General features: G+C 38.0%; 1 protein-coding gene across 1 annotated transcript in view; it reads right to left on the bottom strand.

The window, feature by feature from the left end:
• RAP1B (RAP1B, member of RAS oncogene family) overlaps positions 1 to 18,872 on the bottom strand; it is a 31,450-nt gene that overhangs the window by 9,540 nt on the left and 3,038 nt on the right. The window contains exons 2-3 of the mRNA XM_075746246.1: positions 3,092 to 3,176; positions 1,623 to 1,691 (exon numbers count right to left, since the gene is read on the bottom strand). Coding sequence (XP_075602361.1) covers positions 1,623 to 1,691; positions 3,092 to 3,148 — 126 coding nt within the window. The 5' untranslated portion in view covers positions 3,149 to 3,176. The remainder of the gene's footprint in view (positions 1 to 1,622; positions 1,692 to 3,091; positions 3,177 to 18,872) is intronic.

Below are 18,872 nucleotides of genomic sequence, written 5' to 3'. Positions count from 1 at the left end.
CAAGTTAGAATTGTAACTAGCAATGAAGACAAGAAAGACTGCATAAAGTATTGTCCAGACATAAGGAAGACTTAAACAATCTGCCTGACTTGTAAAGAAGAATACAGATATATTCCTAGTCATTTCAGGACCAAACCTGAAAGAACACGAGATCTTTGCTAAAAAACCCCACCCAAATAATAATAATAAAAAAAATTACTTAGCAAAAAGCAAAATTTCTTGAGATGGTTTTATTTTTTCAGGCTCCATGGAAACAGTCTTTAGAAAAAAATCACCCAGCAAACATCATGAATCTAGTATGACCTGAAGAATGTAAATATATAATAAAGCAAACATCTCACTTAAGTACAGCTTGCGAATATTTGAGTCATTTATTGGGCCTGACCCAGCAAAAGCCTGCACCACACATTGGGATAGAATCCAAAATTCCTGCTCCTCTAATACAGAAAAAGTAAGTGGCTATATAGATTTTTTGTTGTTGTTGTTGCTGTTGTCTCTTTAATAAGAGTTCTAGCTTTGGCTGGAAGCCCACATGCTTAAGAAAGACTAGGATTTTTCTAGCATATAGATTTCTATGAGGTCGAAGAAAACAAGTGCAAAATTATCATTTCGCTCTAATTCCTTTTCTGTTCAGAAGAGATTCAGGTAACTACAGGCTGCAATGGCTATTAATGCAGCCTCTTTATTCCAATAGAAATGTAGCCCAGTGCTGAAAGAGGAGGTACTATGTTTTTTGCCCATTCTCAGCTAGGGTTTGTGCATCTTGCCACCCTTGTGTAGACACTAGTATTTTTATGGCCACATGGTGAGCCACATCAGTGCATCAATGCATCTAAAAAGTAATTCAGCTAGAAAAAGAAAAAATATTAAGAAACTGACACAACCAAAAAATAATCTGCTTCACCAAAGAGTTAACTCTTTTGGTAGCAGTCCAGATGTAAACTATCATAAGTCTGGAATATTAATCATGGTCTCAGCTGAAACTGAAGAGTGAGCAATATGGAGATTCAAGATGATGCAAGCAGAGTCAGACCTTTCAGCCTGTCAGGCTGAAGATGGGAAGAGAGAAACTAGTAAGCCATTGTAAGCATTTGTTCATTTGTGATAGGTTTGTGTTAACTTATTAATAAAGCAACAACCCATCTAATGGAAGTGTCAAGCTATCAGTTAAATTGTTAGGAATACAGTATGATGCCTCCAGTGTTCTAAAGGTGAGCATGAAGTTGTTTTTAGCAGATTTTCCTAGTAGCAAAGAAGCTTAGAACCTCCAATATTTAAATCCAAATCTACCTGCAGATACTAACACACACAAACTAATAATAAATATTATATAAAGCGGTAGTTTACTTTTTTTTTAATCAAATGTTCTCAATTCTGACAATGAAATTACCATTTTTTACTGACTAGGTAGTAAAGTACTATGCCTGAACATTAAAAAGCTACTCTTGAAATATTCCTTTTAGACAGACTTTAAGAGTACCTTTACATTTCAAACTTGTTAAGTTACCTGATATTACGTGGCATGACCAGGCATACCCTTTTTGAAGCAACGACTCAAATATTTGACAATATGTACTGCAGTTTTAAGTTTCTGTAACACTAGAGAGGTCTTTTGCATGTACCTTTCTGTAGGAGTCTTCTATCGTAGGATCGTATTTTTCAACAAATATTCCTTGAACAAACTGTACAGTCTGCAACACAAAAGTTCTTGTAAGATTCTTCTTTACAGTGACATTTCATAAACATTGTACACAAATTACTGTTCTAGGTGTATACTCAGTTATCCATTACATTTTTGAAGGCAAATTAAATGATTTATAGTTACGTCAGTCATAAGAAATAACAAGAAGTTAGATGTATATGCCTATTTAACTAAGTACTGTTAGATGAAGCAATGCTACCACACCTTCCTTTATCCACTCTCACTTGAAGCATAAGAATTAAAGCATGCATGATTTAAGGCTTGTCTAACTCTTGGAATCATTATTAGTTTTTAGTTGAATAAGGTACCGTACAGCTGCATGGGTTTTACATTTGCATTTAGAACTACTGCATCTTCTGCTACTTATCTGGCAGCACACAGATTAGTCAAAAAAATGACTGCCAGCATTTACTAATCTTAACTAGACTCAGCAGGATATTCCTGTGTACCTAGCACATAGTACGTTTTTAGCACAAGTCAAGTGGAACTTTAAGACTCAGTGGCCAAGTCAGAGCAGACAGGTTCAAATCCAGAAACGCTGCAGTAAGATAAAGAATTCAGAGGTGAAGGAAAGAGTTCTTTCACAATCTGAGTTGATTCGTCATTCAAGTTTTCCTTTAGGAACTGCTTTGTAAGAGAATAGTTCTTACCTGATAGAGTGGAACTCTAGACCTTACTTTACGGTAAGGTACACAATTAAACTGAAAGATGTAAAGTTCCTAGGTGGGGTGAGAACATCCTATTCTGTGAACTTTTGCAGTGCTAGTCTAGGTCAGACTAAATTTTTCTGTAACTAAAACGCGTGAGCTCTTTGGTTTACAATCATCTGCCTGCCACAGCTACACACCTACGTGCAGAGAAAGATGCAGAAAGCATGCTAAACTTCCTAGAGACATGCAAATACATATTTGTATTTGCATTAGAAAAATATTAGTGCTTTAGAGCCTGCTATCAAACATTAAGCAAACAGTACCCGGAAGACCTTTCCAGAGACAGGAGTTTCCAAGGCCAGACACAAGGAAACCAGTTCATTGTGCGAGTTTGACGAAGCAGCTTGCTTTCCCTATGGCTGAGTTACCCAGTGAAGCCAGAGACCTTTGTAATGCTGTGGCTATGCATCTCACTGTGTAAGGCAGGCAAAGATCTGACCAAGCACCGTCAACCAACCCTGTCCAAAAATATTAGCACCTGAAGGCAAGCCAATGGATGAGGATACATCCAGTAAAGGACGTACCTATTCTAGTCAGAAACCCTCAGCAGTTACTACTTTTTTATGTTTATTTGTGCCCACTTACATGAAAGAAATATAGGTTAGTGTATTAGAGAGGAAAAAAAAAAGGCATGAGAAGCCTAAGAAAACGTACTTGAACTGTCTCACGGAGTACTTACCAGAGCAGACTTTCCAACACCTCCAGAACCAAGAACCACTAGCTTGTATTCACGCATGATGCAAGAGATAAATCACCCTCAATACCTAAAATACACAATAAGTTATTCACCAGTTTTGATCAACAGGACAACTATTTTAGCATTACTACAGCCACTGTAAGACTGCATATATAACAAGACATGAACAGTTGATATTGATACCTGCTGATAAATGCAGGAGAGATACCATTATAAGAAGGATGTCACTTTTATTACACAGTATGTAAACTACATTTATTCACAGACACTGCTGAGTGATGCTACTTTTTCCATCTAGCACAAATAAAATACCTCCAAGGTTTTCTAGTTACCAGGATTCATCTGCCAATTAACATAATTTCATAGTCAAGATAGTACAGACTTGGAAAAGTTTTTTAAAATGGAGATTTTTATATCCCATGAAACAGTAATTTAGAGAAAAGGCAGTAGATTAAGACTCTCTGTAATAAAGACCTCGGTATCATGATCTTGCCAAAATATCACAGGTGTTTCCAAAGAAGGTGCACAAGTATCTGGAAGAACCGCTCACACCTGTGCACATGTATCACTTCCTCAGAGGCCTGTGGATGGATTCATCTCCTTTATTTACATCAAGGAGGAATTTGGCATAAAGATTAATTTATTCCAGTTGATAGGCAAATTACTTGGATTACAGCGTACCATCCAGTGAAACGTGTTCATCTCATACATTTTCCAGAAATCTAGAAAATCTTTTCTGGTCATGCAAACAAGTCTGTAGGACCTCTCAGCTATAGTCACAGCAAGCATTAAGGTATTTCACAGGTTTGTCGACATCTTTCATTCACTGACAAGTTGCTTGCGCTATGTATTTTGCAACAAGACACTAAAACCAACATTCCCAAGAGCCACACAGATGCCTAGAGAGCTTGCAGTTTTACAACCACTATATTCACAGTATTGAATAGGTTTATCAGGTAAACAGCTGGTGACATTTGTTACCTATGGTACCAAAACAGTAATTCTAAAAACATTTCAAATTTCACAACCACTACATCCTCTCCTCATCCACCCCCCAAACTTATTACAAAAAACTTGTCATGCAAAATTTCATATATAGACACACATAAATGATTTTGCTTATACTAGCTGATATATAGGAAATGCCTCCAGTCTCCTCTGAAGAACTGAAAGCATCAACACAATAACAAAAAAACAGAATGGGAAACTTCTTTAGGCATCAGCATCTCTTTATTTGTATTGTCATTTACTTGAAATAACATCCAAAGTTTGTATCTACTGACCCCACATTTGATCTATATACAGAAAGTACAACCATGACACCACAATCCAGTTCGCTAAGCAGAGTTTGATAAAAGGGCTTAGGTTTGGGTTTTTTTTTTTTTTTTTTAAATACAGTGGCCATTTTCAAACTATCAACTCTGAAAGCAGCTAAAATAAAATGCTGCAAACCATCAGATACAGTATTTCCTCTACCTCGTTACTGCTCTCCCATAAAGAAATACTGAATAAACCCTACTATAGTAAAGCTACAGTTACTATCGATACGAAACAATTATCCAAGAGGATAGAGCATGCATTTTCTAATTCTGAAACTTACATGCTAAACAAAGAATCACAGAGACTTGTGTAAGAAAATTAAACCAACCTCTTCCCAGCAAAAAGAACAGCCAGATCTCAGAAGTCAGTTTTCAAAAAAATCCCTGCTGAAGTTGATTAGCGTTTTCCTAGGTATCTAACTGCAATTATAATGACTGCAGTTTCCTGAATAACTGGAGACAATGAAAATGTTCTTTTGAGACCATTCATCTCCAACAACCTAGACCTGTTCCCCATCCCACACTAGCTAGCGTGGCTGCCTACAGCAGTCTGCCAGATCTGCTTGCTCATCTTTGCTGAAAAATGACCAAGCAAAACCAAGACAACATCACAGATTTTGGATGTGTCTTTGGGTCATACTGCTCAATAAAACACACCTCTTACAGTCCTGACAGCAACTGAGCTAACAGGACTGTTACTGCTGCCCTGGGAAGAAGGTCACAGTTCCCCTCCATCCACTGGCCCCAGCACTTACCAGACTGAGTTACCCGTTTTCTCCTCTCTGCCCACTCAGAAAGATGAAATCCTCCCCACCTGACCAATAATTTGGGTGTTGGGGGAAAGGGAAAGCACAGGGAATCCAACACAGGTGCTTGTACAAGGTAAGCAGTGGAAGGTAAGAAGGACTCTTCTCATCAGCAGTAATGTCATAGCACCTCCAGAAGTCACACCATCTGTTAGGTGTTTAGCACACAACACTAAGATGATTTACATAGAAATTAGAGCACCTCCATATTAGCGTCCATCTTTGCCATCACCGATTAACTCCACACTGCCAGAAGACTGAGAAATCAAGAGGTCGGCTCCTATTTATTTTTCTTCTTGCAAACGTGTGATGAGCAATCTTTCAACTTAACTAAACCATTCCTTGCACCTTAAGCAAGCAAAAGGAACACAAGAAGGAGGCCCTAAGGAAAACTGACTTGATGTCCAGCAAAGCAGGTCTCTCCACAGGCTTCTGTTACTAAGAAATTTTGAGACTTTTCAGTTATTTTCACACTTAATAGAACTTCTTTTCACTCCTGATTTTAAAAACTATGTTTTCTTCCCTCCACGGACTTTTTGCAAACATGGACCACCAGAACCATTCAAACCACAAGTTTAAGCTATTTGGCACCACTGTAAATGTTCAATTAGATCCACAAACCAGTAAGTTGCCCAGCCTTTTTACAAACAATAGGAAAAAGTCTCTAACTGTGCTGAAATGCGCCTTTCAAAGTCATGACAAGTTAAGCCTGTAACTACATTGCCTGTTATTTCTTTAAAACAAACATTCAGTTATGCCTTTATTTTTTGGGAAGGTGTTACTAGAGTTACACAAATGTAGTGGGTGTAAAGGAAATCCTAGTACAGTAATCTGGGTGAACTGCAGCAATTTCACTGTCTTGAAAAGAACAGCTTAAGCTGAATTTTTCAGTCTTCAGTTAACAACTAAAAATGGACATGTCAATAACGAAGGCTGACAGTAATTTAGAAGTAACAGAACTTAAGCAGCAACTACCAAATATCTGTTTTACCTAGTGGTTTGAGTCATTTATGACTTTTTCTTACTGACTGATCTCTAACTCCTTAGAGAAAATTCTGCATCCTGAAATAAGAAGCTAACAACTTGGGTTTAGTGAGATTGGCAATTCCATTTTGTCTCTCCAACAGGGATTCAAGAACTTAAACACAAACCAAGGCTTCTTTTGCTATCCAGATTTGGAACTTCAGCCGTAGATGTCCAATTGTTGTACAACACTCCGGAGCTGATTTTACTACTTTAGTTGGTGGCACATAATTAAAGCACATATATACACTACTACACAGCTCAGTTGGCCAATTTTCCTAATCTCTGAAGCACCTAAGCAAAATGCTTTAAGATCTTTGAAGACGTGACTAAGCCAGATTGCAGTATACTCAAACATTTCTCTCACCTTGCCTTCAAACTCAGGCAATGAGCAATGTAAGTACTAACTTCCTCTTTCTCTGCGACAACTGTTTTGTCATTTGTACAGTTACTCCTTAACTCACCGAGACCACAGAGTAATCCTCTCTATATACACACACCTACACAGCACAGAGGTAGTTTGGCATCTCTGCACTGGTCTATCATCAAGTAGTCTGGTCACAACATCTTGGAATGAAACAAACCAATGTATTCTCCAAAACACCTTAAGAAACCTAACTTGGACATCTCTACTACAGCATGCAGCAGAAGCACCATCTATTGTCTGCTCCCACTTAGATCAACCACCACACTTGGCTTTCAGCAGCAGTCCTGATGTCATTTCACCTTCCTCTGTTTTCTAACAGAAAAAGAAAAACCAAAACATCTCAGTTCCTAGCTAAAAGAACTTTCCTGGTTACAGTTCTTTGCCTTCTTCTCAACTAAGAAACCACCAGCCCATGAAGTTAGGATCTGCTTTAGGACACTGTAAGCTATTTGGTGTAATAAAAGCCTAGCACGCACTTTTTCACTGACCAGTATGACTGCTGGCTGCAAGTGGGTCCCAGACTGAGTTAAGGCTTTGATCCTGCTTGAACTTGACGTTCCAGTGATTCCCAACTAGCCTGACCTGATTCTGCTCTAGCTCAAACCCATTTTTCCGTATCACATGTTGTACAGACAGTCTACCTGCATCCTAAACTTCGATCTTCCTCTTACTTCACTTTTCAGATTGAAACTAATACTGTATTCAGCTCCATCCACTCCTGACATAATTTCCTTGACTCATTTATGACAAATGAGAGGGGACAGAGGAGGAAGACTACAAAGTATAAGAGGAGGTTTAAGCCATAAAGCACCCTATCTTTCAGTTACCTGACATAATTTGAAACAACCAAAGCCATTAAGCTTCAAGCAAGGCATTAAGGTAAAAAGTTCAACTGTTGAAAGAGATGCAAACTATAAAACCTGAGATGGAAGTCAAACTTCTGGTGGATTTCCTTTTCTGCCTGAGAAAAATCCCATGCTTCTCTAGTCATTCTAAAATAGATACTGGACTTTGGAAGAGTATGTAATTATTAAACCACTTGTACAGTCAAGGCAGAGCTCAATATAACACCTTAAGGATAATTTCCAGCAGTCTGCACTAACCAGTCATTTCAATGGTACTCCTCAGTTCTAAATCTATCAGAAAGCAATTGTATTAACTGGAAAGGAGGAAAAAGGATCAGTGGATCACACAATCTCAGTCATTCAAATAAGGAGACTTAGGTTTATGTGTTTCCTCATCTAAAACTTAGCATTCTAAAGCTACAGCTGTATCACAGCATGGTCAGCATTTCCAGAATAGGACAGGCTTAAGTCCAGATCATCCAGTCTCAGGGCTGTAAAATGGATATACTCAAAGGGGCACAACAGAAATGAAGAGACTGATAACTGAGTAACAGATAAGCAATCTCCTTCCCCGCCCCCCCCCCCCGATTTATCAGACAGTTGATGAGAAGTATCTGCTGAATCACCCAAAAATTAGGTTTTATAAATAAGTTTAAACTTATTCCTACCAAATAAGCCAAATAACCTGTTTGAATCCCTTTTCATTTAATGGAGTCAATTTTAAGAGAGAAATTTTGCTTGGAAGGCTGGCTGCCTTTAAGGTAACAGACCTGCAAGGAGTGACAGCAATGCCAACTTCCATTGCTTTTTTTCCATTTTTCTGCTCCTCCATTTTTAGGCAGGAAAATACTGGCAACTATGGTCCCTACACGGGCACTAGAGAGTAAGAAGATCAGAAGCATGTAAAAAGGTCTTCCCCCCCCACCCTTAATGGGAACAGGTACTGGCTTTGAACAGCTGAGTCAAGTATTTATATGCACAGATATGACATAACTGTGAACTCTGGAGATATCTAATGCAAGATTTAGCTAGAAAGAAAGAAAAAACACCTGGAGAAGCTACTCTCTTTCAAGAAACAGCATTCTCACATGAATCAGATTCTAGTGTTGTCTCAAGTATACAATCTCTCGAAAGTACAGAGCTCACTTTCAGATTGCCTCCATTAACTGCAAGTGGCACTTCAGTAACTGCCTTGCATGCTTCCTGAAACATAACAGTCCATAAAACCACCATGTCTGTGAAGCCTCTCACATTAGTTTGCTCATGACTTTTTCTAATTAATGCATGTATTAATGTATTAGTGTAATATATTAATGTAACTGCTTGATTCCACTTCTGAATGGCACACTTCTTAAAATTAAAGTACTTGTATGCACATGGACACTTTTTCCAATAAAGAGTCTCTTTGAAGGATAAGCAGATCTTTGAATAAACACCATTTGAACAGAAGGAAGAAAGGTTAATCAAGACAACACACTAGAAATGTATTTTAAAAGCTTCACATCTGTCAAGGACCATGAACATGGAACTTGCTTTCAGCTTCTGCCCTTATCAGATAAACCAGGAAAACATGCCTCCTGGACACTTTCTTGAACAATTTCTTTATGTCTCCAGAAAAAGGCAAACCAAATTGATGATGCTAAAAAAGTTGAGGAACAAGAACCCCTACTTTAGCAGGGAATGAAGAAACCACATACTTATTACTTGTAAAGCTTTCCTAAAAAACAACCACACAATGAAGAACTGAAGAATTCATCAAGGTTCCAATACCATTGGTAATTGGGCTTGATATGATAGTTATCAAAGTGGGTTGTTTGTTTTGTTTTGTGGTGTTTTCTTCATAGAATGTAGTTTGCTAGTTTTCTTTCAACTCCTTCAGCTTCAAATTTTGGTTTCCAATTCAACTTTGTTACCAGCCTGAGGAATGGGAAAGCTAATAATCCAGTATTTCCAAGTGATATTAAACCAATTGAAGCTGTAACTGGAGCTCAACCCCAGGCCAAAGACATGAACTAAATACAGTCATTACTTGAAGATATCCCTGTGACTCCCTTATGTGAGCTAGTTGTTCAGGTCTGGAATTAAACAAATCGTCCCTCCTGGAAGCATTATCATTTTCAGAAGGGATCGTGATTATTCAGCACTTTACAGACACCATGTTTCTTGTTTAGACCCTGACATTCTGGTTGTATTTGTTAAGTTGCAGCATATTCACTAAAATTTTCATAATGCTTCTGCCCCAGCACATCTACCTCTCTGGAAGAGACGCTTTGTTAGAACCACCTTGGGAACAGCACTCCTAAATCAATGTCAACTGTTTGCATGAGAAAAAAAAAAGTTTCAAACATTAGAATGACAGATGAAGCAAATTGACTGGTTTACCTGCTTACAATTAGCAGTGGAGGAAAAAAAAGCCGAGGGAAAAAACCCTGCTTCTCAGAGAGGGGATATTAGCCCTGAGATGGAACAAGAGGACAATGGCCAGACATTTGAAAAAAAAGCTCTACTCACAGGACCAACCAAGGTCAGAAGATTAAAGTCTTGCCAGACAAGGTGTTTCCCACTTCTGGTACTGGAACAGTCTCAGACTCAGACAACCAAATCCAAATCTTTCTAATTGTCTGTACATCCAGATTCCACTAAGTTTTGAGTCTCTTGGTTTAGAACCCCTTCTTCAGGCAGGCAACTAATTAGAGAGGATGCGTGCTGTTCTTAATATTCCCCAAATACTTAACACGTAAGGGGAGGTCCTAAATTCTTATACTTCAAGGAAGCTTTTTGGTGGTGGTTTTTCGGTTCGTTTCTTTTCAGAATAATTTCAGTGCCTAAGCAGCACCTTGACAACATAACCCAAAGTGGAAGCCTGTTCATTTTCACCAACTTGTAGATGCTTTGGGAATTGAAGCAACTCAGATAATCCTTACTCAACAGGGTACATGTTATCTCTTTCATAGAGAAATTAAAATACTCCAGAGCTGACTTTCACACTCATTTATAGAAAACATTATTCAGAAATCAGTTCTGAAGACAAGGTACACTGAAGAGTTGATGGGTCTAAAGACTTTTATACTAAGACTCCTGGAAGTAGAGCTATTTCATTACTAATGCAGATTCTTTGGAAGCGAGTCAACTGTTTGGTAAACAAAGCTAGAAGCAATTTTTATTTCTAGTTTTTACCTGGATATTTTGTCAGTTGGACGGCTAGTTGTTCTGGGCACTAATAGAGTAATTTTTCTTGGACAAAAATATTTCTTCAATTATGCTCAAATATTTTAACTGATGCCAGAGAATCTTCAGAGGATTTTCAAAAAGCTGTCTGGGTGATTAAGCTTATCCAGTGACATGAAATCATACCAACCACCTGAGAAGAAGGCAGAGGCCTGAGAACAAGTTACTGCACCACAAACAGGGCACCGAGGTTTAAGTTGCTCCTTGAACTGCCCACAGGGACACTTACCCACAGAGATAGCTTAACCAAGTTTTCCTCCTTTTGTTGAAGGGAGCTACATTAATACTGCACACAGAGACAATTTCTGCATGAGCTTAACTTGTGAGACTAGTTCCACTGTCTATAATTAGGTATAGATGAATAAAATTTGGGTTTTTTTCCAAAGTTAACTCCCAGCTAAATCTTAAAGCTGAACACAAACTTAATGCATGTTCTAAAGATGAAAACTGGTCGGCTTGAAGCCACTGATATCTCAAGATGAAAGCTTCCAAATGTGAGAGACTACTAAGCATGTGCAACTTGCAGTAGTTTGATACAAAATGTAAAAAGTCATTTCAAAGCAAGTGATGTAATGAACATTCTTAAGCTACTAAAAATATGCTATGCTTCAAAAATTACTGAGTTCAAGTTTCAACTTTGTGCAAAAATTCAAATATGTCAATTCAAATTTGGAGTCCCTTATAAAATCTAAGCTACAACATCTACTTAAGACTCAACTGGATTTTGTAACATTTATCAGATTTATTCTTATTCTTTTGTGACTGTTTGCCACGGTTTTGCATTTCCTCCCTGTTTCTGTAGTGACCATCCCCCATGAAAGTTGTTTGTTCATGTTCTATCAGTCAGACTTCCAGCTAAAATGATGATCTCAGAATTCCTTAAGAAACTGAACTGCAAATGTTTTTTATGGTGGCAAAGAAAATCCAAGCAGACAATAAAGAAGAACACTCAGATTTTAAAAATACTACAAGTATATTAAATTCGGAAAATGCACAATTACATTATGATATCTTGCTAGACATAAGCTAGGTATTCAACCATACAGCAAGTTTTGAGATGGACACGGTAATTTACCACTGTGAATTTGGCTCTACATACATTCTCTAGATACAGAGAAGTATCAGCATTTAGCTCTAAAACTTTTATCAATTAACAGATTGCCACTTCATAGTATACCCAACATGCTTTACCTGATATGCATCCTTCTGATTAAAAGCAGATATAAGCATTTGCTTCTTTCCATAATTTTTATAGTAAATTTTATCTTTCAAGCTACAAAGACAGTTAAACACAACAGGACTACAAGTAAGGCATGGGAATTTTCAGAGTCAAGATATTTCTCTTGTAAAAATGCACTCGTGCAGTTTGAAAGTTACTTCAAGAATACACTCGCTAGTTGGCTTAAGATACTCCTCTTTGGAAAAAAGGCAGCTTAACTTCTGTTGCAGAAAAAAAGACCTAGCCTCAAATTCCATGTGGTATCTGCTTAACATCTGGCAATCCTAGCTCTACCCTGATTGTGACACTGGCTGCTGAATCAGTAAAGCCTTGTATTGAGTTTCCTTCTACCGACATAAGGCAATGCTCAGTTCAACTGCAATTCCAAAACCAGCTGAATTTTTGTCCCCCCTGTCTATTTTTCTCTATAACCCACACATCATACACAGCCCTGGCAATGCCAGAGCTTGCATACCAAGGTATCATTACTTGCATTGTCTTCATTATTAAGTTTGTTTTCAGTTCAGGTTTGTTTAGATTACTTACACATCATCAAAGCACACATGTATAGATTTCCTTCATCATTATATGACATTTTGTTGCTGGCCACTTCAGACTGGCTGGTGTAGGCCCTTTACATACAAAGTATCCTTCCATAGAAGGATTTACAGTAATTCTATTACAAATCAGGTTGGTAGCCTGAGAGCAGTCTTATAAATTCCCATACGTCATTTTAATTAAGATTAGAAGTTTTATCTGTTGAAAGGACACTGATTCTATGCAAATTGAGAATACTAGCTACTAGCATTCATTAACAGGAATAAAATTAGTTCCTTCCATGATAAATGAACCGTACCAGCAAAGTCCCAAGTAATTTTAACTCAAGTCTGTTCTGACCTCTCAATCAATACTTTCCTAATAGAAACATGGTATTTGAATGTGAGCAGTAAACATCACTCCAAGTCACCCAAATTATACATAATTTCATAAACAGTTCTTTTGTTAAAGCTAAAGACATCTGTCCTGAAGTTAAACTGAAAAAAGCATACACCAACACTCAGCAATAACTACCATCTTCCACCACATGGTTTTGCTACCTCTGCCGTAATGGAGGTGCAACCTTAACTGTTTAACAGTTAACTTTAGCAGCTGAATCCACTGGTAAAGGTAGGTTTGTAAAAGGTCTGAAATGCTTAATTGAAGTGGTCAAAACTTGGGCAGAACATTTTGTTCTGTTTCTGGCAGCGAGACAGTAGCATCTTGATCCTAGGAATGATGGCTCCTCAGGGAACTTCCAACTCACAAGCATACCTTGACTAGATGATGGCAACTGTAGAAGTTGACCTCCACACCTTTGCCCATATGTAGATGCACAGACAACCAGGTTGTTTCTGAGGCAACTGCTCAGCTGTCACAAGCTTCAGATGAGGGTATTATAAAAAAAACAAACCCAAAAACCCCAAACCAAAACAACCCTCCCCAAAAAAAACACACTAAAAGAAACACTGGCCATCTTAACATGCTAAGCTGTGAACTGTTGTAGTTCTGCATCTGCTTTGTGAGCAGTTGATGCATCTTAGCCTCAAAAAAAAAAATCTCATTTAATGCGTCAGGAATTTCCAAGAGACAGAAGAACCTGACAGTTATGAGCAGGAACCCAAAGGTAACTAATTCACACTTGAAAGCCTAAGCTCATAGACACAATGACACCTACACAAAAAGCTGAACAATTTTAACCAAATGAATTTGAATCACACTCATCCCCACAACACTTTCTATTACATGGACTCGATCTTTAGTAGAAAGTTACCAAATTAATGAGGGTTAAACTTGTTCAATCAAGTCTGCACAAGAATCTATCTGAATCTTCTTAAGATCACTCTAGTTCTTGTTTAGACCATACTTCTTGGTTCCTTTGCACCTTCAAAGCTTGCCATTTTCTGGAGAAACCTGTCGTTCCTTAAGACTCACTTTGTTGTTAAGTCAAATCAAACATGTACTTTGATAAGGTAGCAGAAGATCTCCAAAGCGTACTGAAATTTAAAATCAGCTCTAGAGGTTTGGATGGGAAGACCTTTCTAGATATAAATCAGCATGCCTGGTCTTCTAAGAGTCATCTATTATTTAGACTATGACAATCACCACAGCATTTGAACAAGTGTTACTACTACATCCTGATCTTTTACTGAAGAAGAGTTTTACTTCCAGTAAGTTAAATATATGCATCTCAAAACAAGCTATGTTTTGGGCAAAGCCTGAGTGGAAGAACGACTTTTCAGTCCACCCTGTTCTAGTGAAGCACGTTTATCCTTCCTGAAACCAGAGTCTTGTATTTCCACATTGATTAGGGTGCTCCCAGTTTACCCATTACCTATGCGTCGTCTGTTTAGGTTCTTGGGATCTATGACTTCAGCCTTCTGTATATAAGGCTGTGAAAGGTTCCTTATTTTCACTTCTATCACAGCAGATTCAGGTTGGAAAAGAGGCTTCAGCTTTCCTCTGTGAAACTTACAGCACTGAATTTCATTGTAAAAGCAGTCCACAATAAGATTAAGTAATGGAAGAATTACATTACCTGAAAATACAAATATTTTCAGGTTGATGTATTTGTCTTGAAAAAAGTATTTGCAAACTGTGTCTTAAGATCTTGCCTCTGGCTAGAAGCAGGATGTACTTTCAGTTAGCAAGTCTGCACATTGTTCAAAATATTGGTTACTGCAGTTAAATTAAGTCCAAACTAACGTGTACTTCATGTTGGTTCTTCATTAGTTTCCTGACTAGAGAGGACCCAGGTTTCCAGCAGAAAAGGAAGAGGTGGAATCAGGACTTCTTTGTTTATCAAGAATAAAACTGTACAACCTACTTGATCTTTTCATTCTAGGCTTCACATGAAATACTCTTATTTTCTCACTCTGATTCCTACTCACATAGATACAGCACTTTTCTTCTGAGATTGCTCTTAAAGAGTTTGATGAAAAGCAACACAGATCAAAAAGATGCCAAGCACCAGCACATACAGTGGCCTAAAGCACTTAATTGTAAAGCCTTATTTTCAGCTACTCTGTTTTTGCAGAACTTCAGCTATCACACTTAAGTTTTCTATGTGAGATCTCTGGCTGAACCTCAGTTTAGCTCAGAGCATTTTGTGAAATAAAAGATTTGGGAAGATCAGGAAAAAAACCCCCAGGATCATTAAAAAAAGCAATGGATTTGCTCAAATATAAAAAGAAAGGTGAAAAGGTAACAATAAACTGTAAGGACATACAATGAGCATAAACAGTTATAATTCAGAAATGCTTGTTTCTCTCTAGTATTCAGATATAAAAAGCAAGCAGAAAATTGTACACCAGAAGTAAGAACATTTGAAGACCAAGCATCCAGTTAAAAAAGAGAGTTATAATGTCTGTTTATTACAATATCACAGATTTCTCACTATTGGCCTCCAAACCTCCTCAACGCCCAGGATGATCTGTATCAAGTAACAGGGTGTCTCTCCTTTGGTGAGATCCCACCTAGTCTGCTACTTAAGTCAAAAAAGATATATCAGAAAAAATGGAAGAGTGATTCTCCAGCATGACAGCCAGCTACTCTTGCCTCTTCCAGTGCTCCTTCTTGGTGCCAGAGGACTACTACATAGTCTCTTATGTTCCACTAAGTGCTAAGGTGACAATTTGACATCAATGTCTAGAAGCACGACATATTCTCAAATAACTAATGTCAGCAGAACTTGGACTTTGAACACAGCATTTCACAGCACACTAAGAACACGAGTCCAAGACACCTCAAACTGTATTACATTCATTGAATACTGCTGATACAAAACTATCTTGGAAATTAATCTATGGACTGGTGTAGTATGTGCAAGAACTCTGAAGGTGAAGTCGCACTTGCCAAGAACTCATTTCTGATGATGCTATCATAAAATCCATGAAAACACATCGCATTTTCTGTACACTTGCACCAATATAAACAACAGGCATTAAATAACAAAAGGACCATACTCTGAATGGGAATAAAACCACCACACTCACAGAATGCCTATTGCCCATCAATTCTCCATTTTAAACAAGTCAGAAGGGTCACAGAGGGACAGTACAATATATCCTTATATATAACTAACTCTAAAAATAAAACTTCAGAAGCATAAGAGTCAAGATTTTGCATGCAGTATTAATTTATACATTTTCCCCACCACAAGAAAATCCTTTAACAGTGTCATAGGCAAAAAACCAACCACATGAAGCCAAGTAGGCTATGCCTATGGGTAATCTTGTACATCAAGCTTTCAAAATGTTATCTTTAAGTAGCTTCACAATGAAAGATCTGAGGAGGGTGACTGACTGCATCTTACAACGTCTAACAATTCACTAACCACTTCACATTTGCAAGATTAATAAAAAGAGGTTCCTGCACTGTATGTCACTGGCCTGGCCTTATGCTTAACTAACCATATAAGCCTGGACACACAGCCATGCACAGCTCAGTCTGAACTGTAAATGTCACATTATAAACAAATAATCTAGTCCTAAATACTGTATTGTAGAGAATAAGATTCCTAGATAACTTCCACTTAATAGATTACTTCCATTTCACATTCCAGTTTAGCCTTTCCCACATTCAGAAAAAACACAACACGTTGCAGCTTTCCACTAGTCTTCTAATTAATCACTTTTGGGAGAAGTATCAGACCAGATGTTACAGAAGTTTGATTAACTGCAAGCAAGGACTGTACAACTGCACAACTTTACTATCAGCATTGTCTCGGTTCTGAAGCAGTACAAGCACTGTTCAGCATACTAGCTTCATCCAAAATAAAAAATACTGACCGTACATGAAACCTTTAGAAAAGAACACAAGTAGCTGGTCTGGCCCTGCAACTACCGAAAACACTTTGATTTCAGTAGTGCTGAAGTGCCACACCTAGCAACGTACAGGTCCTCCTTCTGTTTCCTGTACCTCCCCTCTTGAACTCCACACAGGTAACTCACATGTATCTGCAGTTCACCTTTAACACAGATGTGGTAGTACTCTTTTTGCTTCTTCCTGATTTGTGAAGAATGCTTTTAAGAAATTTCCCTTCATTGAGACATGAAAAAGAAAAATAAATAATGAAGGCACAATGGGTTAGGTTGCAGAAACAGACTCTGAGTGGAAAAAATAGCATAAGACTTCTAAAGCTAAGACAACTAATACAGAGAAACAAAAGGAAACAGTTGCAGGGAGTACCTGTGTTCACAAGTTATTTTCGATTAACTCAAGAAGGGGCTAGCCAACATATATTATATGGGCAATAGATAGCAAATTCATTTAGGAAAAAACTTGCACTGTCTAATTTCACATAAAGTTATGAAGCCACACTAAAGGAAGTATTGTTAAATTACATTTTTCCTTTAATCCAGATTACCTACTGAAATCAAGACTTAATAACTATTATAATTAAAGCAAGTAAAAGTATCATTCACCTCAATGTCAACAAATTTTGATGCAAAAAGCACATTCTCCTCTGAGTTTCTATGAAAAAAGATAAGAATTATGACTGCAGATTCTTGCTTTAAGTTTGTCTTCAGTTATGAAACTAAATTGTTCTCCTGTTCTGGCTCTTCAATGCTGTCCAAAATTTAATGATATAAAGTTTCTCGCAGCTCTACAGTTGGGGTTATATTGAAAGTTACTTCATGAATTAGTAACAGCGGCATGCAATATCCTTCTTGCAGAAGGTCTGGTCAAGTCATTCAGATTTAGGACACCTTCCCGTATTGCAACAACTGCAGGAATTATATGAAACGATCTAAGAAACTAGGGTTCCCTGAAGAGAATCTCAGGCTGGAGAGAAACACGAGATGCTGCTTCTCTGCCACAGGATGCAAACACCAGTCCATTAGAAAGGCTAGGCTGTCCCGCTCCTGCGCCATGGTCTGGCCTTCATCCCTCGGCCAGGAATGAGCTAACCATGTGTACTGTAATTGGCAGTCTTTTCATAGTTGCATAGCAGGGATTTACTTCCAATAACATCAAGTCCTTAGATTAATAACTGGAAAGCTGAGTGAGACAGTGTATAAGATACTGTCGAATGCCACCTCTTCTTCCTGGTTCAACTCTAAAAAGTTCCTTTAACTCTGTTACACACATTCCTGCGGGGTCTTACAGTAACTTTCACTCTACTGCTTCAGTAATAAAAGTTACTATTACAACACTGCTTTGAAAAAAGAGCATCCTGAATAGCTAGAGGGCCCCCAAATCATTTTGTATTTCAAAAGTTGCCTATTAAGCAGATTTCCAACCTGGCATTTACAGCCTTCCTACCTTTCCTTGCTGCTAGAGAAAAGGAACATGTAGTATGTCAGGAGCTCACAACAGCACACATAAACAGGCATGTGCAATAATAAAAAAAACCCCACAACTTTTCACTTTTAATTGTCCAGTGTTTCTCCAGGCATTCTAAAGAGATGAGAGCTTCCAGTCAGAACCTACTGCTGCTTTTGATGGTAGCCTCATTCAACCGTTCCATGAAGAAACAGTTTGTGCCAGCAGACAGTCTTCTCCAAACAGTGCCTGCCTTCTACAAGGAAACTGCCATAGCTTCATCAGAATATTGCTTCCGTGCCTGTCCCACTCTGTTTTCTCATGGCTGACAGGCCTTAAGGAGAAAGCGATACATTAGACGCTTTAAGTGAGATACTACAGCTGTACTGCAGTCAACTGCTGAACAACTTTGAAAACTCCATCAGTGTGAAAACAGGTTCCCTTATTAATGACATTCAAGTAACAAAACCCCTTCCTTTTTCCCTGCTTTATGCAAGAACAGCAACAGTCTATCTTAACCATATCTGAGCAGGAAAACAAAGTTTGTCTTCAAATACGACAGTATAGTTACTGTAGATACTCCTTCAATCTCT

This window comes from Balearica regulorum, chromosome 1 (assembly GCF_011004875.1).
Source record: "Balearica regulorum gibbericeps isolate bBalReg1 chromosome 1, bBalReg1.pri, whole genome shotgun sequence".
Lineage (NCBI taxonomy): Eukaryota > Metazoa > Chordata > Aves > Gruiformes > Gruidae > Balearica > Balearica regulorum.
The sequence above is the reverse complement of the archived record's forward strand: the minus strand, read 5'-3'. Positions and strand labels throughout refer to the sequence as shown.